The sequence below is a fragment of the Leptodactylus fuscus genome, chromosome 5 (genome assembly GCF_031893055.1).
Source record: "Leptodactylus fuscus isolate aLepFus1 chromosome 5, aLepFus1.hap2, whole genome shotgun sequence".
Classification (NCBI taxonomy): Eukaryota; Metazoa; Chordata; class Amphibia; order Anura; family Leptodactylidae; genus Leptodactylus; species Leptodactylus fuscus.
Genome location: NC_134269.1, coordinates 95,139,633 through 95,164,703, shown reverse-complemented (window position 1 = coordinate 95,164,703; position 25,071 = coordinate 95,139,633). Strand labels below are relative to the sequence as shown.

At 41.2% G+C, this 25,071-nt stretch overlaps 1 protein-coding gene across 1 annotated transcript in view; it reads right to left on the bottom strand.

The window, feature by feature from the left end:
- CRABP1 (cellular retinoic acid binding protein 1) overlaps nt 1-23,689 on the bottom strand; it is a 28,208-nt gene extending 4,519 nt beyond the window's left edge. Inside the window, exons 1-3 of the mRNA XM_075273765.1 lie at nt 23,481-23,689; nt 21,479-21,657; nt 14,930-15,043 (exon numbers count right to left, since the gene is read on the bottom strand). Of these exons, the coding sequence (XP_075129866.1) occupies nt 14,930-15,043; nt 21,479-21,657; nt 23,481-23,550 (363 nt within the window). The 5' untranslated portion in view covers nt 23,551-23,689. The remainder of the gene's footprint in view (nt 1-14,929; nt 15,044-21,478; nt 21,658-23,480) is intronic.
- Between the last annotated feature and the right edge of the window lie 1,382 nt (nt 23,690-25,071).

Genomic DNA, 25,071 nt, shown 5'->3' with positions numbered 1-25,071 from the left:
AGCAGTGAAAGCACATGGACCCCCATAAACTATAATGGGGTCCGTGTGCTTTCCATGCGCTGCCCGCATGAATCATGCGGACATGAAAGTAGATCACGAAGTACTTCTCTTTCTGCATGTTCCGTGTGGACACCACGCGGAAAGCACACAGACCTCGTTATAGTCTATGGGGTTTGTGTGCTCTCATAAACTATCCTCTTGCCAGTGCGTTCGGTATTCCGTTCGGGGGGTCCCCATGGGGGCTCCCTGAATGGATTACCAAATGCAGATGTGAACCAGGCATAAAATTACTTATTCAGAACAAAACCTGTGCTGTAAACCTCAAGTCATTGTACTAGGCCCGACATAGAAAGTCCCCCTATTGAATAAAGCCTGTGGCGTAACTATCGTAGAGGCAGCGGAGGCGGCTGCCACAGGGCCCGGGCCATTAGGGGGCCCGGTGACAGCCGCTACCGCTGCGTTTTTTTTTTGTTTTTTTTTCAATAGGCCGTTACGGGCCCTATTCACTTGCCGATCCTGGCTGGGCCTTTGCAGACCCCGAGTATAATGATCGGAGGCCCGGGAGAGGTAAGGGAACATAACAAACAGTGTTACTTACCTCTCCACGATCCTGCCAGGCCTCCGTCATTCGTGTCTGACGTCTCTGACGTCACATGATCCAGGCCTGCTTCCCGGGTCATGTGACGTCCGACGTCATTAAAGCAGGACAAGAGCGGCGGCCAACAGCCTAGGAGCCGGGGGACAGGTAAGCAACTGTTTCTGTTTTTTTAATGTTTTTATTCTCCCGGGTCTCCGATTATTATACTCTGGGGTCTTTTCAGACCCCAGAGTATAATAATTGTTTATGGGGGTTAATACTGTGTGCAGGGGACTCTATTGGGATAATGCTGTGTGTAGGGGACACTATTGGGATAATACTGTGTGCAGGGGACACTATTGGGGTTAATACTGTGTGTGCAGGGGACACTATTGGGGATAATACTGTGTGTGCAGGGGACACTATGGGGGATAATACTGTGTGCAGGGGCCACTATTGGGATAATACTGTGTGCAGGGGGCACTATGGGGGTTAATACTGTGTGTGCAGGGGACACTATTGGGATAATACTGTGTGCCGGGGACACTATTGAGATAATACTGTGTGTGCAGGGGACACTATTGGAGATAATACTGTGTGCAGGGGACACTATTGGGATAATACTGTGTGCAGGAGCCACTATTGGGGTTAATACTGTGTGTGCAGGGGACACTATTGGGATAATACTGTGTGCAGGGGACACTATTGGGATAATACTGTGTGCAGGGGACACTATGGGGGTTAATAGTGTGTGCAGGGGCCACTATTGGGATAATACTGTGTGCAGGGGCCACTATTGGGGTTAATGCTGTGTGTGCAGGGTACACTATTGGGATAATACTGTGTGCAGGGGACACTATTGGGGTTAATACTGTGTGTGCAGGGGACACTATTGGATATTGGAGATAATACTGTGTGTGTAGGGGACACTATTGGGGATAATACTGTGTGCAGGGGACGCTATTGGGGATAATACTGTGTGTGCAGGGGACACTATGGGGGATAATACTGTGTGTGCAGGGGACACTATGGGGGATAACACTGTGTGCAGGGGCCACTAATGGACATTATACTGTGTGCAGGGCTTACTAAGGGACATAATAGAGTGCGGAGGAGGGGGTCGGTCGAAGTCTTCGGCGTCGGTTTGGGGGGGGGGGCATGTCAAAAGTTCGCCACAGGGCCCCGCCATTCCTAGTTACGCCACTGAATAAAGCATCCTAGGAGACAAAATACTTTTGCAAAGACTTTCAGTACTTGAGATGCACAACCAGTGGGCTATCCAGAATGGAACCACTAAAACGTATAACTTGACCGAAACCTTCATATGCTACAATGATAGAAAAGTTATGGTCACATCAAAAATGACCAAACTGGTTGTATCATTAAGGGGTTAAAGTTGGTGATAATTTGCTAAAATCCAGAAGTCTTTTATGCAAACAAATCATTGGGTGACTTTTGGCAGAAGTGAAGTGAGTCAGGTTTGGTGATGAGTAAAAGATGTGAAAGTGAATTTTATAATTAGGGAAAAATGATAATAATGGCAATTTTGGAGAGGGAACTATATTTCATACCAGGGTTTTAATGAGCAATAGCACAATGACCTCTTTGTATATGGATAACGTTAATGAGATTTTGGTCAGGGAACAAAGACCTTCTTGTGTTAATATGATGTTCTTATCGACCTCAGTGTCTGGCCCGCTCATCAGTATATACTAATGAGGTACATTAGTATCGCTGAGTGTCAATGCAGCTTGTGTACAATGTCATTTAATGATTCCTCTGTCATACACAACAATGGGTGCCAGATATAGCACTTTGTACTCTGCCACTTCTACGTAGACTCATTAGTAGACTAAAAGTACATCCTTTCACCATTCCTGTTTACTTTCTCTTAAAATTAATGTAAGCAAATATGCAAATAAGGCAAGGGAAATTGTGGCTGACTGAATAGTTCTCTTGCACCACACACTTACTCCGAATTGTAAACTTGTATGGCAAGTATTTTATATTATTACATGCCTGAGTCCAGTACATTAAAACAGGAGCTACCCTATCTTATCAGTTCTTTATGTCTAATAGATGGGGGTACAAAGCAGGAGAACCCTCTGTATGACATCTATATGTTCCAAAAGGGCATGAGCACTGATTGTCAGCATTCTTCCTAATACTGTGCATTAGTAGTTAGCTGTGACTGCACTGATGGACAAGGAACACTTGTAGCTCATAAATCCTATTGACTATTACTGTAAATTGTAGTCTCAACATTCACAGTATTAATGTGCACACTGCAGTCTTGGAGCCTAGTGTACGAACTCTTAAAGGGGCTGTCTGATAACAATATACACTGGCCACTTTATTAGGTACACCATGCTAGTAACGGGTTGGACCCACTTTTGCCTTCAGAACTGCCTCAATTCTTCGTGGCATAGATTCAACAAGGTGCTGGAAGCATTCCTCAGAGATTTTGGTCCATATTGACATGATGGCATCACACAGTTGCCGCAGATTTGTCAGCTGCACATCCATGATGCGAATCTCCCGTTCCACCACATCCCAAAGATGCTCTATTGGATTGAGATCTGGTGACTGTGGAGGCCATTGGAGTACAGTGAACTCATTGTCATGTTCAAGAAACCAGTCTGAGATGATTCCAGCTTTATGACATGGCGCATTATCCTGCTGAAAGTAGCCATCAGATGTTGGGTACATTGTGGTCGTAAAGCGATGGACATGGTCAGCAACAATACTCAGGTAGGCTTTGGCGTTGCAACGATGCTCAATTGGTACCCAGTAGATCAGCAGTTTCTGAAATACTCAGACCAGCCCTTCTGGCACCAACAACCATGCCACGTTCAAAGGCACTCAAATCACCTTTCTTCCCCATACTGATGCTCGGTTTGAACTGCAGGAGATTGTCTTGACCATGTCTACATGCCTAAATGCACTGAGTTGCCGCCATGTGATTGGCTGATTAGAAATTAAGTGTTAACGAGCAGTTGGACAGGTGTACCTAATAAAGTGGCCGGTGAGTGTATATTGTTTCCTTTTAGTATCTGTTAATGAGACCCAAATGTAAAGGTTAACACTAGCGTCGTGGTATCTGTCGTTAGGGTCTGCTAGAAGACCTAAATGACGGAGAGCTGGACTGTTAAAATAGCAGTTACTCACAAACGCCAGTGGACCCCATTGACTATTATGGGGTCTGTCAAGTGTCCACTGTTTCAAAACTGAAATTGGCGAAGAAAACAGTCCTTTATGCAGGACTCCTATGGAGACTTCGGTGCAGATGTAAACCCAGCCTAACCTACCTAATCCATATCTCAATCTCAATGCTTGGCAGGAGAGGAGGATAAGTATAAGAAATTACTTAAAAAAAAGTAACATTTTGTTACAATTTCTGTACATAGATAGCTCTGCTGCTAGTAATTATGATAGCATTCTGCTCCTAGTTTGCATCTGTCCCCTCTGCTTTACCCCTCTCTTATTTTGCAGTAGCCCATGTTAGAGATGCCAGGAAGGAAAGGACGGAGATAGTACAGAGCAGGTCAGAATGTGGACAGAGAAGAAACTAGCAGTCTTCAGTGAGGTCAGATTACAAAAACTGTACTATATAAGAGTCTTGTAAGGATAAGATTAGACTCAGAAGTGAGTGGGGGTGAATGAAACAAGAAGTGTGTCTACGCCATCAGAAGACAACTGTACCACCTCAAACCACCAGTCAGGGTCTGGCTGAAGATATTCGACACAGTCATAGCTCTGATCCTTCTTTATGGCAGTGAGGTTTGGGGCCCGGCTACCTACCCAGACCAGCCAAAATGGGACTCTAGCCCAACGGAGACCTTCCACCTGGAGTTCTGCAAATACCTGCTCCATGTCCACCGCAACACCTCCAACATAGCTTGCAGGGCAGAGCTAGGCAGGCTCCTCCTATGGCTCACCATACAGAAGAGGGCACTAGCGTTCCAAGCACGCATTCAGGGTAGCAACCTCGACTCCTACCACCACCAAGCATGGCTAAGCCACAGAGACCTGAACAAACCCGACACCCCCCAACCAAACAACAGCCAACCACCAAACCAAAAACACCAACAGATGATGACCAAGGCCCAAATAAAGGGACCACAGAGGCAAACAGATAGCAGTACATCGAAGAATGGAGAAACTAATTAAATAACTCCAAGAAACTCACCATGTACCAATCCCTACAAAAAGACTACACCATGGCCACCTATTTGGAGAAATACGCCACCCCAAACACAGACAAACCCTAAGCGGTACAGACTGAGCACCCACAACCTAGAGATTGAAACGGGGCAACACAGGCAGACATACAAGCCACGGGAGAACAGACTGTGCCAACACCGCGACCAAGGGGCCCTAGAAGGCGAGGCCCACTTCCTGCTACACTACACCAGATACTCAGCCATGAGGGCTGTCTACTACCAAAGACTCTCTGCCCAAATCCCAGACTTCACATCTGCAGACGAGAAGAGGAAACCCTACATCCTACTAAAAGAGGAGACCACTGTGGAGATCGCTGCCCAATATGTGTCCAGCTGTCACCAAACAAGAGGAAGATGAGACTATCAGACCACCCACCCCCCATGGTCTATTAAAACTACCACCCAAAGACTGTAAAGACCCCCCCATCACCTGCCTACCCCACACCCACCTTTACCCACACATCCCAAACAAGAACGATGAGACGCCAAGGACACTCGAACCCAACCCAACCCACGCACCCCATACTCAACCCCTCCCACCACCCTCCAACCATTCTTTGCTTTGGCAACACCAAATGTTTTTTCTTCAGAGAGAAAAAACAGAAGATTACCCTCAGTAGAATCCACTGGAGCCATAGTATAAAGTCACACACTCTTCAACATCACTGTCTGAGAGCACAGTACAGAGGAGATACTCTGAGGGACCACCTCAGTTGTTGTATTCACTCTGTGGATCTTCTACATGCACCCTTCCAGCAAATGTGGGAGGCACTACAGTCAGCATGCTTCATGATACCTGAGACAGTCTACCAGCACCTTGGTTAAACTCTATGTTTATTGAAAAATGAATAAAATACAAAGCTGCATCGGTATACAAAGTGTAGGTAAATAGGAGAAAATCAAATAAATATAATATAGGAAATAGCTCTGTCCACGAAAACCTGGTGTCAAAAACTCAAGGCAAACAGGCCAATGGGGTGCACTGAAAATGTACAGAAACAGGCACATAAAAAACGTTAACGAAAAATTAGAACACGCAGGAAGGCATATGAGAGGAGAAAGATGGAGAAAGAAGGGAAGGCCAGTAGAAAGTATGGGCCGGTGGTCTACGCACAGCATCAAGAACTTTCAGTAGGACCTAGACTGCCAATATGTATCCTAAGGATCCCAAATCAGATAGAACTTTTCTAAAGAGTCAATAGCAAATTGCTCCATAGCTGGCACATCTCTCAGTCTAGTTAAAAGATCATCAAAAGCAGTGGGAAAAGATTGTTTTCATCGACTAGTGAGCAAGGTCTTGGCAGAAGTAAGAATCTATTGTTACAGCTTGGCTGCCTTCTTATCCATACTTCTAGGAGCCTACCAGCACCTTATTAGTCACTCCCAGTATGTCTAGCTGGTGTCCATGCTGCACACAGTGGTTACTCTGGATATACAGTCCTATGAAAAAGTTTGGGCACCCCTATTAATCTTAATCATTTTTAGTTCTAAATATTTAGGTGTTTGCAGCAGCCATTTCAGTTTGATATATCTAATAACTGATGGACACAGTAATATTTCAGGAGTGAAATGAGGTTTATTGTACTAACAGAAAATGTGCAACATGCATTAAACCAAAATTTGACCGGTGCAAAAATATGGGCACCCTTATCATTTTATTGATTTGAATACTCCTAACTACTTTTTACTGACTTACTGAAGCACAAAATTGTTTTTGTAACCTCACTGAGCTTTGAACTTCATAGCCAGATCTATCCAATCATGAGAAAAGGTATTTAAGGTGGCCAATTGCAAGTTGTTCTCCTATTTGAATCTCCTCTGAAGAGTGGCATCATAGGCTACTTAAAACAACTCTCAAATGATCTGAAAACAAAGATTGTTCAACATAGTTGTTCAGGGGAAGGATACAAAAAGTTGTCTCAGAGATTTAACCTGTCAGTTTCCACTGTGAGGAACATAGTAAGGAAATGGAAGACCACAGGGACAGTTCTTGTTAAGCCCAGAAGTGGCAGGCCAAGAAAAATATCAGAAAGGCAGAGAAGAAGAATGGTGAGAACAGTCAAGGACAATCCACAGACCACCTCCAAAGAGCTGCAGCATCATCTTGCTGCAGATGGTGTCACTGTGCATCGGTCAACTATACAGCGCACTTTGCACAAATAGAAGCTGTATGGGAGACTGATGAGAAAGAAGCCGTTTCTGCACGTACGCCACAAATAGAGTTGCCTGAGGTATGAAAAAGCACATTTGGACAAGGCAGCTTCATTTTGGAAACAAAAATTGAGTTGTTTGGTTATAAAAAAAGGCGTTATGCATGGCGTCCAAAAAGAAACAGCATTCCAAGAAAAACACATGCTACCCACTGTAAAATTTGGTGGAGGTTCCATCATGCTTTGGGGCTGTGTGGCCAATGCCGGCATCGGGAATCTTGTTAAAGTTGAGAGTCGCATGGATTCCACTCAGTATCAGCAGATTCTTGAGAATAATGTTCAAGAATCAGTGACGAAGTTGAAGTTACGCCGGGGATGGATATTTCAGCAAGACAATGATCCAAAACACCGCTCCAAATCCTCAGGCATTCATGCAGAGGAACAATTACAATGTTCTGGAATGGCCATCCCAGTCCCCAGACCTGAATATCATTGAACATCTGTGGGATGATTTGAAGCGGGCTGTCCATGCTCGGCGACCATCTAACTTAACTGAACTTGAATTGTTTGTCCAAAATACCTTTATCCAGGATCCAGGAACTGATTAAAAGCTACAGGAAGCGACTAGAGGCTGTTATCTTTGCAAAAGGAGGATCTACTAAATATTAATGTCACTTTTCTGTTGAGGTGCCCATACTTTTGCAGCGGTCAAATTTTGGTTTAATGCATATTGCACATTTTCTGTTTGTACAATAAACCTCATTTCAATCCTGAAATATTACTGTGTCCATCAGTTATTAGATATATCAAACTGAAATGGCTGTTGCAAATACCAAAATATTTAGAACTAAAAATGATTAAGATTAATAGGGGTGCCCAAACTTTTTCATAGGACTGTATAGTAGTCATAATAATGTGACTCGATTCTGTATGATATGAAATTATGTGTGGAGAGTTTTGTGGAAGTTTCTTTAGAAATCATTATCTAGATTGCTGGTTTCAATTAGTTCAAATGTGTCTTTATAATTTCACATGCTTAATAAAGTTGATGTGTTATATATTACAGAGGTATGAATAGGGTTGTAATTAAATGTTCTAGGGCTCAATGGACAACAGACATGGTGGGAGCAAGCAGATGGGAAGAGGGAGGCTCTGCTCATCCTCCTCCTCCATCTTCACACAGAGGACAGAGCTGCTTATTGAAATTAGTGAAGATTTTCTTCTAACAAGAGCTACCACCCCTGCTGTAAACTTATCTAATCATAACACTAGGCTGCATGAATGAAAGTATTGGTTTCTGTGAAGGTGGACCTGTTAATGTTGCTACAGGATGCTGCTAGAACTGATTTAGCACAAAATGTGGGTCTCCTGGCTTAAGGGCCTTGTGCAGCGCTGCACCTCTAATGAGGCGAGGTGAGGCGACCGCCTTGGTCGGCGCTGCGGAGGGGGGCGGCAACACAGGCAATTTTTTTTTATCATGCCACCTATGCTGAGACGCAAACGTCTTACTGCCGGCAGAAGAGGTGGCGGCAGTGGGAGCAGCATGAGGTCGGTAAGTAAAATAACTTTTTTTTTTGTTTTATAATAGGCCGCTCCCTGATGGAGTATCCCCAGCAGGTAGCGGCCTATTTATCAACCTCCCTGGACCTGTTCACTGCCGCCCCCACTTCCCCTTGCACTATAGGCCACGGCAGGCGATAGTGAATAGGCCCAGGCCGCGATCCCACTACCGCTATTATTATGCTCAAGGGTCTTTTCAGACCCCCAAGTATAATAATTGGAGCCCCAGGGGAGGTGAAAGAACATAATAAACAGTGTTACTTTCCTCTCGGGGATCCGATGTTAATCCTAGCAGGCTTCGGGCCTATATGGTAATGTCCCAGATGTCACGTGGTCTGGGATATTACCATTAGACCCAAAGCCTGTGCTAGCAGTACCATATAGGTCCACAGCCTGTGCTAGTAGTAATAGCCTGTTACTGCTAGCACAGGCTTTGGATCTGTATGGCAACAGGCTGTTACTGCTATCACAGGCTTTGGGCCTGTATGGTACTGCTAGTATAGGCTTTGGGCCTAAATGGTAATATCCCAGACCATGTGGCGCCTGGGACATTACCATATAGGCCCGAATCCTACTAGGATTAACATCGGGTCCTGGAGAGGTAAGTAACACTGTTTATTATGTTTCCTCATCTCCCTTGGGGCTCTGATTACCGTATTTTTCGTACTATAAGACGCACTTTTTTTCCCCCAAATTTCGGAGGAAAATGAGGGTGCGTCTTATAGTCTGAATGTGGGTTTGCAGCATGGCCGCGCTACTGCCACCGCTGGTTTTCTTCAGCGGCAGTAGCACGGCAATCTGCAGGCCCCGGCAGCTAAGACAGTCCCCGGCATCTGCTGTAATAGACCGGCGGATGCCGGGGAGTGTCTTAGCTGCCGGGGCCTGCAGATTGCCGCGCTACTGCCACCGCTGGTTTTCTTCAGCGGCAGGAGTGTGACAATACTGCAGGCCCCGGCAGCTAAGACACTCCCCGGCATCCGCCGGTCTATTACAGCAGATGCCGGGGACTGTCTTAGCTGCCGGGGCCGCGCTACTGCCGCTGAAGAAAACCAGCGGTGGCAGTAGCGCGGCCATGCTGCAAATCCACTCCTCCTCCACAGGTCCCGGCAGTCAGTTAGCCCCCCCCCCCACACCGGCCCCATACCTTTAGTGATGCAGGCCGGCTCCTGCACGGCGAGGCCGCAGGAGCCGACCTGTTCCGATGACAGCCGGGAGACTAATGAAGGCTCCCAGGTCTGTCATAGATATATATTACTATCGCGGCTGGTCTATGACCCTCCGCGATAGTAATGTATAGAATCTCCCATAGACGGCAATACACTTGTATTGCCGTCTATGGGACTTGCAATCAAATGATTGCAGGTTCAAGCCCCCTAGGCGGGGGATATTAAAATAGTAAAAAAAAAAAAAAAAACACTTAAAAGAAATATAATAAAAAATAAAATAAATAAAAGTTCACCTCCTTTCCCTAGAATACATATAAAAGTATAACATTACTGTGAAACATACACATTAGGTATCCCTGTTTCTGAAAATGCCCGGTCTACTAATAGTTTTATGTACAGTGAACGTCAAAATCAAAAGTGCTAAACTGCCGGGTTTTTCTCTCTGTTTTGCCTCTGAATTAAATAAAAGGTGATCTAAGCAATAAACATTTCCCAAAATGGTATATCTAAAAAGTACACCTGGCCCCACAAAAAAAACGCCCTATACATCCCCGTGCAGCTGCAGGGTCACCTGTCAATGTGGCCTTGCAGCTGTTCCAAAACTACAACTCCCATATATTAAATATTTTACCATTTTTTGCCTGAAATTTTTTTTCCCCTATTTTTCTCCTCTAAAACCTAGTCCAGTGCGTCTTATAGTCCGAAAAATACGGTATTATACTCGGGGTCTGAAAAGATCACCGAGTATAATAATAGTTCATGAGTGTGCAACTGTGGGGCATAATAGAGCTTGAAGGGTCCACTGTGGCCCCTGTAACCTCTATTATGCCCCACAGTGGCCCCCTTGTAACCTCTATTATGCCGTACAGTCTATTGTGCCACTGTGCGGCATAATATAGGCTGCAGGGACCGCTGTGGGATATATATATATATATATATATATATATATATACAGTACAGACCAAAAGTTTGGACACACCTTCTCATTCAAAGAGTTTTCTGTATTTTCATGACTATGAAAATTGTAGATTCACACTGAAGGCATCAAAACTATGAAGTAACACATGTGGAATTATATACTTAACAAAAAAGTGTGAAAAAACTGAAAATCTGTCTTATATTCTAGGGTCTTCAAAGTAGCCACCTTTTGCTTTGATTTCTGCTTTGCACACTCTTTGCATTCTCTTGATGAGCTTCAAGAGGTAGTCACCTGAAATTGTTTTCACTTCACAGGTGTGCCCTGTCAGGTTTAATAAGTGGGATTTCTTGCCTTATAAATGGGGTTGGGACCATCAGTTGTGTTGTGCAGAAGTCAGGTGGATACACAGCTGATAGTCCTACTGAATAGACTGTTAGAATTTGTATTATGGCAAGAAAAAAGCAGCTAAGTAAAGAAAAACGAGTGGCCATCATTACTTTAAGAAATGAAGGTCAGTCAGTCTGAAAAATTGGGAAAACTTTGAAAGTGTCCTCAGGTGCAGTTGCAAAAACCATCAAGCGCTACAAAGACACTGGCTCACATGAGGACCGCCCCAGGAAAGGAAGACCAAGAGTCACCTCTGCTGCGGAGGATAAATTCATCTGAGTCACCAGCCTCAGAAATTGCAGGTTAACAGCAGCTCAGATTAGAGACCAGGTCAATGCCACACAGAGTTCTAGCAGCAGAAACATCTCTACAACAACTGTTAAGAGGAGACTTTGTGCAGCAGGCCTTCATGGTAAAATAGCTGCTAGAAAACCACTGCTAAGGACAGGAAACAAGCAGAAGAGACTTGTTTGGGCTAAAGAACACAAGGAATGGACATTAAATCAGTGGAAATCTCTGCTTTGGTCTGATGAGTCCAAATTTGAAATCTTTGGTTCCAACCACCGTGTCTTTGTGTGACGCAGAAAAGGTGAACGGATGAACTCTACATGCCTGGTTCCCACCATGAAGCATGGAGGAGGAGGTGTGATGGTGTGGGGGTGACACTGTTGGGGATTTATTCAAAATTGAAGGCATACTGAACCAGCATGGCTACCACAGCATCTTGCAGCGGCATGCTATTCCATCCGGTTTGCGTTTGGTTAGACCATCATTTATTTTTCAACAGAGGAATAGGGCAGGACGGTGCTCACAGGTCCAATAGATTTTATTAATAAGAAGAATTGCAATTCTTCTTATTAATAAAATCTATTGGACCTGTGAGCGTCGTCCTGCCCTATTCCTCTGCTGTTTCCCCGGTTGACACAACTAGTGCCTTAGAGACGTGCTGCTCCCCATACCTGGTATCATATACACCTTAGTACGGAGTTGTGAACGCTGTCACAACCAAACCAGGTGAGAGGCCACCAGGTCTGATACATTCATTACAATTATCTAAAAAGGTGAATAGACTATCTACACTATAAAGTGTGCTCGGTGTTTTTCTATCTTTTACAATTTATTTTTCAACAGGACAACAACCCCAAACACAGCTCCAGGCTGTGTAAGGGCTATTTGACCAAGAAGGAGAGTGATGGGGTGCTATGCCAAATGACCTGGCCTCCACAGTCACCAGACCTGTACCCAATTAAGATGGTTTTGGGTGAGCTGGACCGCAAAGTGAAGACAAAAGGGCCAATAAGTTCTAAGCATCTCTGGGAACTCCTTCAAGACTGTTGGAAGACCATTTCAAGTGACAACCTCTTGAAGCTAATCAAGAGAATGCCAAGAGTGTGCAAAGCAGGAATCAAAGCAAAAGGTGACTACTTTGAAGAACCTAGAATATAAGACATATTTTCAGTTGTTTCACACTCTTTTGTTAAGTATATAATTCCACATGTGTACATTCATAGTTTTTACGCCTTCAGTGTGACTCTAAAATTTTCATAGTCATGAAAATACAGAAGACTCTTTGAATGAGAAGGTGTGTCCAAACTTTTGGTCTGTACTGTATATATAGGGGTTGGGTGCGTGGAGAAGTGAGGAGTCAAAGATGTCTGTGTTTCAAACTTTACAGAGTCAAGTCACAGCTGGAAAAAGTGGTCATGGTGGTCCAAAGGGAAGAGACGGGAAATATGGGAAGACATCTCCTGTGAGTATTACTGCATAAAATAGTACTGCATTGTATTTATTGTAATGTTACCGCTAACATTGCCAACCCCCCTCGCTGTCTGAGGCGGATAATCAAAAGATGAACAACGCCTGCCTTGTGGTAGCTGAGACCACTGTGATATGTACAGCTACTGCACTAAGTATGATCAATTATAATCAATTTACCTATAATATAGTAAAAAGGTCTAACATTTTCTCTTATACATTCACTGAAACAATATTATATTAGAGCATGTTTGACCTCTTTTGGTCTTCAAAATTACAGTAATTGTGACATACACAGGTATGATCCAGATGTATTAGAGGACCCTGAGTGTGCCAAGAAATTGTTCCACCAAACACTTCATCTCCGCCAGCCGGAACTGTTAATACTTGACATGAATTCATCTAACGGGTGAGGTTTTTCCACTGCTCAATGACACAGCTGTGCATTTCTTGTTTGTATACTGCCAGTTTGCAAGGAAGATTTTTTGTCATCTTGCTCTGATCCCTTTTTTTTTTTTTTTTTTTTTTTTTTAAATGTAGATTGTGAGCCCCACATAGAGCTCACAATGTACATTTCTTTCCCTAGCAGTATGTCTTTTTTGGAATATGGGATGGAAATCCATACTAACACGGGGAGAACATACAAACTCCTTGCAGATGTTTTTTTGCCCTTGGCGGGATTTGAACACCAGGACCCAGCGCTGCAAGGCTGCAGTGCTAACCACTGAGCCACCGTGTGGCCCCTCTCTGATCCCTTTTGTCAATGAGTTGTCTGCACCTACACCATCCACTTTTCAAGAATGATCTTACTTGATCGCACCATTCTCAGCATACTTTCAAAACCATTGTAAGAGAATTCCCCACAAGGTTGGCAGTGATATGGTAGAGTAGAAGAGTTATACTGTACATGTTCATTTTATGTTAACTTTTGGCCAATTTCTCATAGTGACCATTCTATCCATGTGTTATAGTCAATCTATGGTAGTTATTTCTGTTATCTAGTGCTGTTCATAGTAATATATACATCATGGTGCTTTTGGTATTCATCAGGGATATTGTAAGTCAGCACTATATGGTTAATGTATGCATGCCTGACATGGTATTACAATTCTGATTGGGTATGATGTCTCTTGGTTTGAACGGTAATGCCTGATATTATAAATACCGTATATACTTGAGTATAAGTCGACCCGAATATAAGCCGAGGCCCCTAATTTTACCACAAAAAAACTGGGAAAACTTATTGACTCGAGTATAAGCCTAGGGGGGGAAATGCAGCAGCTACCGGAAAATGTTCAAAAATTAAAATGGTTTGAGTTTTTGGGTGCAGTAGTTGTTGGTTGATGGGAAAGGGGAGGGCGTGTTTTGGTTGTCTGTCTGCCCCTTCCCTGAGCTTGAGGACTGGGGTTTTTCCCCCCACTTGGAATTCAGTCTGGCTGAATAAAGGGGATCTGCAGTGCTCCTATTAACCCCTTCCCAACAGAACAGGAGCACTGCAGATCCCGTATATTCAGTAGACCAGGCACTTTCAGACACAGGTATACCTAATGTATATAATTTGTTTCACAGTAATTGTCTACTTTTGTATGTATTCTATGGAAAGGAGGGATTTAGCACTTTTATTTTTTTATGTTTTATAAATCTTCTTTTTTTTTTTTTTTTTTTTTGCACTATTTTATGGGAGATTCTATACATTGATATTTTGGCTGGTCATAGACCCCCCCCCCTCCTAAAAAAATTTTTTATTTTTTTTTGCTGACTCGAGTATAAGCCGAGGGGGGCTTTTTCAGCACAAAAACTGGGCTGAAAAATTCGGCTTATACTCAAGTATATACGGTAAATGGACAACTGTGGCTCTAGAGATTTCATGCATATGGAACCATGAGTGCTTGTCTTTCATCTCAGCCATATTGCACCTAGTCTCAGAGATACCCTAAGAATTGAATGCTCACAGACAATGAGTTGGAATCCTTGTTCAGGTTCATAATGAATTTCTACCATAACAGCAGTTTGTTAAAATATTGGCTCTACTCTACTACCAAATCTGAAGACCTGCCCTGACCTTGTCCAATTCACAGCTGAGGGTTCGTTATCATTTACTAGTGCAAACATTCCTATAGGTCATTTAGTGCTAAGTAGTATTGAAAACATATATATTATATAGAAGCATATGAATTATTATATTGCCTTACCAGTATCAGTTCATCTCCTACAAGCTCTCGGGTCCAATAAGTCTTGGGGCCTGTCCCGTCTACCAGAGTCTGCTTACAGTAGATCTTATTTTCCTTTTCCCAAACAGGAAAACTCTGGTAAATGGAAAAAATATCAGTATAAGTTATGAAAAGTTACATATATATAACATCACAGTAATTTATTTGTAACTTGTAAATAAGCAAACTTTTACACTTAGTTACATAATTATTAGGTTAAATAAAGATGTTTTTCCATCAAGTTCAACCATATACAAATTATAAGCATTTCTGTCTGAAATAAAACTAATACATTTCTGTTTAAAATACCAATACCTATAAATGCTCAAAGGGTTTGTGCCTTTAAGGATCTAGCATTCAAAAGGACAGGAGACCAAAAGTCCTCCTAAAGCCTCCTTGCAAATAGAGCACCAGTGCACTTGTGTGACCAGCATTCCACTTACTGTACTTCAATGCGGATGTGAGCCAGAGTCAGCAGCCAGAGATTACAGTCCTGGTAGCCACATAGAAGTATATGGAGTGCCTGTCACACAAGCACACTAGCAGTCCATTCCCAGGGAGGCTTTAGGGCGACCGAGTGGTAAGAACCCCTTCATGTGGATAGAGAATACATATCCTTAATGGCACAACCCTTTTAACTCCTTAAGGCCGGGTTCACACGGTGTATTTTGGCTCGTCATTTGGTACGTAGACGCCGCGGGAGGATTTGCGGGCCGTATACGCTCCCATTGTTTTCAATGGGAGCCGGTACCGTATACGCGGCATTATTTTGCAGCCGTGATTTTGCGGCGGCCGCAAAATAGCGCCGCGTGTACGGTACCGTCTCCCATTGAAAACAATGGGAGCGTATACGGCCCGCAAATCCTCCCGCGGCGTCTACGTACCAAATGACGAGCCAGAATACTCCGTGTGAACCCGGCCTAAGGACACAGTCCCATTTTTCAAGAATGACGTGTCACTTTATGTATTGACCAGTGATTTTGAGATAGTTTTTTCGTGTACTTCCTGCTAGTGGTGAACTTTGGTTGATATTGCAAGCATTTATTTATTTAAAAAAAAAAAAAAAAAGAAAATTTAGTGAGAACTTTGCAAAAATTAGCAATTGTTGAAATGTGCAATGCTTTGATCAGACATATAGTTTTGCCACCCAAATTAGTTAACTGTTATCTAGCATATCTCTACTTTATGTTGGTATCAACTTTTAATTTTAATCGCACTTGAATTTATTTTAGATGTTAGAAAACTGCACCCTTCAAATTATACATTCCCAGCCTGTGCCATTGTGAAATGTTAGCTCTTCAGTTACTACGCTCTGTTAAGACGGGTTCACACGGGGTATTTTGGGCAGGATTTTGAGGCCGAATCCACCTCAAAATCCTGACCAAAAAGACGGCTCCCATTGAAATCAATGGGAGCCGGTCAGTTATTTTTTCCGGGAGCCGTTTGTTCCAGCTCCTGGGAAAAAGAAGCGCACTATCGACTTTCCCATTCTGCACCCCCAGTGAAGAGCTATCTGTGCCGGTACTGTAGCTCTTCACTGTCAGAAGGGCATTTATGACAGTCAGTCAGGAATGCCCTTCCTCACAGTAGCGTTCCTTACCTCCCAGCCATGACACTGAGTGGTGAGGAACACCCCCCCAGTACTTGTCTATGGACGAGTACTATCAGGAGGGGAGGGAGGCATTCCTCACCACTCTCACAGTACAGCGTTATAGGCACTGCTGTGAGGAAGGACATTCCTGACTGACTGTCAAAAACACCCTTCTGACGGTGAAGAGCTACGGTACCAGCTCCGATAGCTCTTCACTGGGGGCACAGAACGTGAAAGCCAATAGTGCGCTGAATACAGCACAGCGTGTATTTTCCTGCAGTGTGGGGATGAGTTTCGCTACAATCCCATTTACTACACAGTGATTGTGTACTTTGACTGTGACTGGTTCGTTGCTGCTTTATCACTGCATCACTCTCTCCCTTGATCCTATTTTTAATGGTTATGGAAGCTTTTATGATAAACCTGCACTGGGTGAGTGCCCCCCTTTATTTCTTCTAAGTATAAGTGACTGTAAGATGCTGTGTTCTTTCGCGGCGTATAGGCCTTGTGGAGCCTTAGCCTAAGGCTAAGGCTCCATGTTGTGGAACTGCAGCATTTTTTGTTGCACATTTTGCTGTGATTTTTTTTTTAGCCAAAGTCATGAGTGGATTTAACAGAAGGGAAAAGTATAACTAATACCTTTATATTTTTCACTCTTTTTCAAGCCACTCCTGATTTTGGCTTTAAAAATCACAGCAAAATCTGCAAAAAAAACCCGCTGCATTTCCACAACGTGAGACCATTGCCTTATATAGTTTTTCAAAGTTTTACAATTTTCTATTATACTTTCTGCATTAATTCCTCACAGTTTTCTAGATCTCTGCTGGCTGTCATTCACTGCTTACTTCCAGTGGATAAACAGTCCATAATCATGCGATAGACAGTCCATGGTCATGTGATGTACACACAGTTGCCCAGCTCGTTACAAGACAAAGTAATCAGACATCTGACTAGTAACAAGCTGTGCGCCTGTGTGTACATCACATGACCATTTTTAATCTTCTGGACTAGTTGTAATCTTCTGGAATTAGGCCATGAATCTGTGAGTAATTAAAAGACAAAGTATATTAGATAATTGTTGAACTTTTCATAACATTTATTTGCTGAAAATGGATTATCCCTTTAAGTTGATCTATTGTAAAATTATGTTAAAAAGTTAGAATCAACTATTAGCTGTGATTCCCATAGACCTTTTTACTCAATTTTGACTAACTTCTAAATGCAAACTTACATTTTGTGAAAATTTGAGAAACAGCAATGGTGTTCATGATCCCTTTAACCCAATTTTTCCAGTAGGTGCTCAAGCATACTGCAAGCTCAAGCTCTCTGCATGGTACATATGGTACCAAAACTATAGAACAATAATTCCATAATGCAGCATTTGTTTACCTACAAATTGGGGCCGGCGTCAGCACCCAGCAAACCTAGGCAAGTGCTGGGGCCCCAACCACCTGAGGGGGCCCACTGGGCTGCCGGGTGCTGACTGTGTGTGGTGCTGAGGGACAGAAGGACTCCATGCTGCAGGAAGGTGCGAGTGGGATAACAGGTTCTATCTACTTGTATAGAATGGACACGACACTCCACTTACACTCCACTCAAGTAGGTTGGCCTCAGCAAAAGAAAACACCCAATTTAAGTTATTTTTTGCTGCAGTGTGCATAGGTTGCTCCAAAAATGGGCCTACTGAGGCTCTGCCACCCAAGGGCCCATACAAACCTGGACCCGGCCCTGCTACTAATGCACATAGAGGCATAATATGGGAAAAATACGGGCCCAAGACAAATTGAGGCATTTATATTTGGGATCCATACCATATTCATGTGCATGAGGTCTAATTTGATAAAGGTAATACATTTTCCTTCTATACTAGGAGTCACTTTAGGTAAATAATGGTGGAAGGGGAAAAAAGAGCGCATCCATGGAAGCAACGTCATGAGTAGATGCATCCCGCCATTTAACTGCAGACCTAGTCACATAATCTATTTATCTAATCTTATCCCATCAATTCACTATTCTAATATGATTTGTCATATTTCAGTTCATACTTTTTGCATCTGATTCAAATGTTTATTTTAAACACGTAGTTTATGTTTCCTAACATTGTCCAATTCTCTAGTCTTCATTCTTCTAGTTGCCTTTTCTGTATTATGTCTGTTTTTTTACTTCCTTGAGTATTATTTTTTTTTTTATTAAGGAATATTATTAATAATTTGTAGAACTGTTAGAATATTAAATCTGGAACCTAATGGTCAGAGATGACCGATTGTTCCGTATATAAGAAACATTGAGTTCAAAAGTGAGACCATGCTAATAAAATGAGTCCGAAGATTTGAGGAACCCATTTGAAAAGCTAGACCTGAGTCAACTTCTTAAACAGTAATGTACTTGCTGTCCACCATATTTGATGACATCATACTTACAAGGCTGCTATTGCTTTGTGTAGCAGGTGGACCAATGAACCATATGTTGTTCCATCCAGCTTAAAGTATAATTTGAATACCAATATTTTCTCTGTACATCTAGATTTTTTTTTATATAACTATTGGGTTATAAATCCAGAAAATAACAATTATAATATGACTGGGTTTCTAGTAATGTATAAAGTATAGTAGTCAAATAGTAGCAATCATTTATACTGTATAGTACACATTAACTATAATGTAAGCTCTAGTGTAGCTAATAGTATTTCACTACCAAAGAGCCTTGATCAATACCTCGCTCTATTGCATCATTAGTGCTGAGCCCTTTTTGCAGGCTTCAGGATCCAATAAATCCACTCCATCTTCTCGCCTGGACGGCACAAGGAGGCAGATGGAAGGCAGCCATATAAATCATGGAGTCATGCTTTGCTGTGTCAGGTTTAATATACACTGTGTGGACTGTGTAATGTCTGGGATATAATCATGTAGCCAATTCACGTTCAGTGTGACACCCAAAGATATATACACCTCACAGCAGCCCATTATGTGGATCATTTGTTATACTAATGTACTTTCATTGACAGCTCCACCATGTCTAGCTAATTCACTCACACTCTACCACTCAGTGTGTGTTATATTAATGCACTTACACTTCTGCTACTTACTGTCTTACATTAAGTGGATAATACATTATTTTATGATTATTTTATGGGAGCTATCTGGATAATTAAAATGAGGCTTCTTATTAAGGGCAATAAATTATTAAAGGACTATGTACTAAGGTAGGCAGTAATAGGCAGAGCTCAACTGCACCAATGGTATTTCTGCAGAATTTATGTACCGTATGTCATGTACTGTAGACATAATGCTTATCTGCAGCCACCGGTTCATTGGTATGAGCTGATCATGTAGAACTCTAGCTTTATACAGCAGCAAAATGCAACTTAGTAAAAAAAAAAAAAAAAATGACCATATATGTGAGATATCTATTAGTTGAGTTCAGCATGCACTTCTCTTAAACTGGACACATAGGGTATACTTATTGTAATGGGAAGGAATAAATAATTCCCTGCCACAAATTTGTGGTACTGGCTTGTGCTGTGGGAGCAAAAAAATGTAAAAAAAACTTACTGACAATATTTCACATTACACCAATAGGAATAAAACTGTGAAGAACATTACCATAACCTGCAGCCAATGGGTGTCCTAGTCATCTTATATTGCATTACTGTAGAAGCAATACCTAGACAGAGCTATGGGTAACCAGCAAAAATCTTGATAGTAAATATTTTCTAGGTTTTTTTTTGTTCCTAGTTTTTGCAGGTTGTCAGAGTTTCTTTTCCAAATAGGGGAGCTTACTGTGCTCCAAGTTCCTTGCTTCCCTTATACCCAAAGTTATTGACAACTTTCTGGCTGTCTAAAGCTGACTGTCTATGACTATATACAATGTTGAGCCCAATTGGAACAATATAATTTCAGCATGGACTTTCCACCAGAATGTTATCATTTAACTCTATGACAGAAAGACTTGAGATATAATCTTTATAGCTATGCACGATGCATGTAGTCTTTGGGCAACCTTATATCCTGAGCACTTGTGCTGATCCTGCCCATCTCAGATGTCCATGTAAATTAGGCCTTATAATCCATTCACATTTACAGTTACTTTCCACAAATTATAGGCAGCTTACTGAATATTCTCAGAGCATCTCTTGCACATTTACTGTGTAAAGCTTGATTTCTTGAAATGCAATATTTGCATTAACCACTAGACTGTAATCTGATGTAGAAAAGCTAAGTATCTCATATGCAGAGCAGAACCGGGCTGGGATACAAAACAGACATATAGGAAGTGTCTCTGCAAGATCTGCTTGTGATACCAGACTTTTGGTGGCGCATAGGGTGCATAGCTCTTAAATAAACTACATTCAACATTTCTTCGAATAGAACAAACTCCCCATTTCTGTACATTAAATCCACCGTTATTTTGGCTCATGAAAATCATAGCAAATCCTTGCTCCTGCTTTCTCTCCCTGCTTGGATTAGTTTTTAATGAACTGAAATAAAGATAGATTGTATATACACCAATGGTGAGTTGCTGTTCTCTTTTTCTATTTGAAGATTAATTATTTTCCTTTGACTTAAATGAGTTTGGCAAAGTGAAAGCCAAGATGTGATGTGATTCTGATGTACAATCTATTGCTTTTCTCTGGGTAGCAAGTATAGGGAAGATAAGGCATAAAATGGTTCTTCACTTGCTCTGGTGTCTATGAAATTTCTTGGTGGCTTAAGGGATTAGTGAAGGTACTCATGACTGCTGGCATAGCTTGTAGATCTAATACCTATCATTTGTCTTATGTTTCTAATATATAGTTACTGAATTCCATGTATTTAGATCCTCCATCTTGCATTGAGATCACCAGTCAGTCTTACAATTATTGAACATTTCCTACTATAGACTTTATCTTGTGCTTTTAACAATCTTATTCTAAATAAACATTTTAGACAAGGAGAATCTACCTTGCATTTTCTGCCGTCCACAGTCTCCTCATCAAATTCTTCTCCAACTGTAAATTGGATCTCTGTGGTCCTGACTGTGGTAGATGTTTTAATGTAAAACTGGTCTCCATTCTGACGGATCTCTACATGAGGCTTTGAAGCTGCAGCCACTGCAACCTTCCTGAGCATTGCGTTCACACCTATATCATCATACAATAGCAAATACACATATAGGTATTAAAGTGTTATAATTTATTTACATTGGTAAACATGACATGATAAATATATATATATATAATTTTTTGGAATATATAAAACTAATACCAGGAGCACTAAGAGGTTCCCTACCGTAAGCATTGTAATGCAAGCAAATAAGGATGGTGATGTGGTATTCTTAGGCAGGCCTATCAAGTTTAATGTGTTAAGTGTGACCCAAGGGTATGGTGAAAACTTCCCCATGTGTCTCTTACACATATTAATGACTATTAATGATGCAACCAGAGAAGGCTGTCATTACTGATTAGAATTATGATTCATTTCCATGGACAGAAAAAGATTGGGGATGTTCTCTATGTTTTTTAATTCTTTTCTGGAACATACTTAATTATGGGATAGTTTATAGGTTATCATCAACTTTAGTATTCTTTATCTGTTCTAAAATTAATTGGATTGATATACGTTACAAAATTCATATTTGCACAAAACAGGTGCAATAGTTGTCCTCTTACATATGGCCAAAGTATTGCCATTCATTATTGCACATCTACTGATCACTTTTACAAGATGACTAATTTAGAAACAAAGAGGATCATGGACATCTGGGTCAAATGTAGCGACTGTAGGAGCTATTAATAGACTATTAACATGACTCTTTTAGTTGAAAATAATTTAGAACTTATACATTTCCAGCTGAAGACATTGCCAAAGTGACAGGGCATGAAATGCACTCAGTCTGACAAGAGCTTAGTCATAGGCACAGGCTTAATTCTCTTGGGCAATGCCTACTTCAGCCTAAGTAGGTCTTACACAATCCAGTCTGTCTCTGAATCATGTGCTTGGCTATGGTCAAGTCACAGAATATATTGTATAAAAAATATGCTGTCCTGTATATTATGCATACAATAATCTTTCAGATACTTTTGTGTCTTAGAAATGTAGTTGTGACTGCTGACATAATCAGGTCTATCCAATTGTACTGGATTTCTCAGCCATAGATGATAACCTTGTGTGTTTTTAGAAAGAGTTTAATAAATAGACCTTAATATACTAGAACGTCATATGGTTTATGAAGGATATCTACCTTCTGTATTCCTTTTACTGTTCTACCATGCCATGTTCACCATCCCATTATAAGCCATGTCAGAATGTATTATTACAACCAATCAGTATTCTGGATCTGTCTGCAATGGTTTTTTACTTGGTTTTGTCTATTGATTTTGTAATATACCTGTGGCTGTGAACTTATTGCCAAATTATCACTTGGAATCAACTTTTTTTTTTTCAGTCAACTTTTCTCATTCACAAATGTATTTTTGGAATATTACATGGTGTATATTACAAATGTGGAAGAGCTCAATTTGACAGATTTCTTCTGCAAACTTATTAACCTTGTGCCTGTCTTACCTGCAGCATTATAAAAAATTACAATATATTGCGATCCGTTGTGCAAAATGTCAAGCTCAGTTCTATATATGTGGACATATAGATATATAAAGACGTAAGGGCATAAAAAAAGGGTGGGTCATACATATCAAAATAATACTAACATTGAAATTACTTTACTATTGATTGAAATTCTTAATAAAATGGTGCTAATTTATGCCAAATTATAACTGTATAAAAAGAAGAAAAAATGGCTTTGTCATTAATTGGTTAGTAGTATTATACTTTACTGTGCTCAGCATGTCAAAAATAAATTTCTATAAGAAAATGTCAAGGAGCCCCATGGCAATATGTAAAATCCTATAAAATGTAAAACCTGGCATGAATGCAGATAAACTATATAAGCATTTGCCAATCTTACCAAGAGCTTTCAGAAGTTCATCAAAATTCTCACTGCTTCTCATTTTCCAAATTCCTGCAAAATTCGGCATGATGTATGTGCTAGTTCCACGCAGGCGTTGGCAATGAGAAGGGTAGAAATGAAGGAATCAGGAAGGATCACCCTAAGCGGACGTTCTGATTCCAGCCAGACGTCTAAATGAGTCCTGTCTTATTCTCTCATGTGTGTCATCGTGATGGAGGAGAGAGTGGGTGCCCCTCCTTCTGCCCTCTACACTGCCCCCCTTCTGAAATGTCAGATTTTCATTAGGAATGGAAGCACCTTACAAGGACATTTGCACGATATAGAAGTAACGTATAGGATTCTGTTCTGCTGCAGCTTCCGTGCTAAAATCTAATGGTTGAAGAGCTAGAGTGCTTTTATTATTCCCAATTGAAAAGATTACTGCAAGCCTATTTCCATTTATGTAAAGAAATCTTTTTTTTTTTCCTTTTTAGCAATATTTAACCAATCCTTTGGCCAGTTAAGCCACACTTGTTTCCACTTTTCTGAAGTAAATGGAAAAACAAACAAACAGAATCTTTATGATGTAGGGGTTAAATGCTCCTTTTAACATATACAGTTGTGCTGCTGTACCTGCAGACTATTGTAATACCATATATAATAGATCCCACTATCGCATTTTGACTTGAGTGACAATACACCGATTAATGTCAAACTGTTAGCCCCTAAACCTTTTTGTATATATGCCCTCTTGCATCATACTTTCATTATAAGTGCTGAATAATCTTTGCCAATCTTAAATATGACAAGACACTCTTAACTTTTCTAAGTTGGCAGTCATACAATGTTTTTAGGTATAGAAATGCAATGGTGTTGTCTTTTAATGATCACCAATTGGTTTGGCCATTGTCTCTCAGGCAGTGGAAGAGTTAATGTATGTCACAGCTGCAGATTGGGTTTGATAGACTGTCCCAGCTGGTATATGAGTGTGAGACATTTGGGACATTGATGTAGACATTAAGGTGTCATAAATCCAAGTCCCTTCTGGCTAGAATGACATACACTTCTATAAATCTGCATAATATGACACTCCCATTATTATTACTGTGTGGGTTTGCACCAGATTTAGAGATGCCTGCTGAGAGTGGCATCAGCATTGGGTTAAGGGGTCATTTTTGTGTAAGACAAAAACTGAGTTTAAAGGGGGCATATCTGTTGTGAGTTCATTAACTCTTTGTATCTTCTAACTTCTAGTGAAGAGTCACATTCACCAGCTGTGATATAATAAATTACAACTTTCTGAAGTGTATAGAGTGCAGTAATGGACTTTATAATGGATTTTTATACTAAAATTTAGCACAACATAACTATAGAATTATATTGCTTATAGAGCTTCCTCCATTTAGTTACAGTTTGTTCTTACACATATTAATAGTTGTGAGGTTTATGAAAAGAATACACCAAATAAAAATCACCTATAATAATGTATTTATACTGTTAATATAAGCTAGATTTAATGCTAGTATAGAACTAAAAATTCAATTTGCTAATGCACAATTACATACTTTGTGGGTGCAAAAAAGACCAAAGTCCACTAAGTTCAACCATT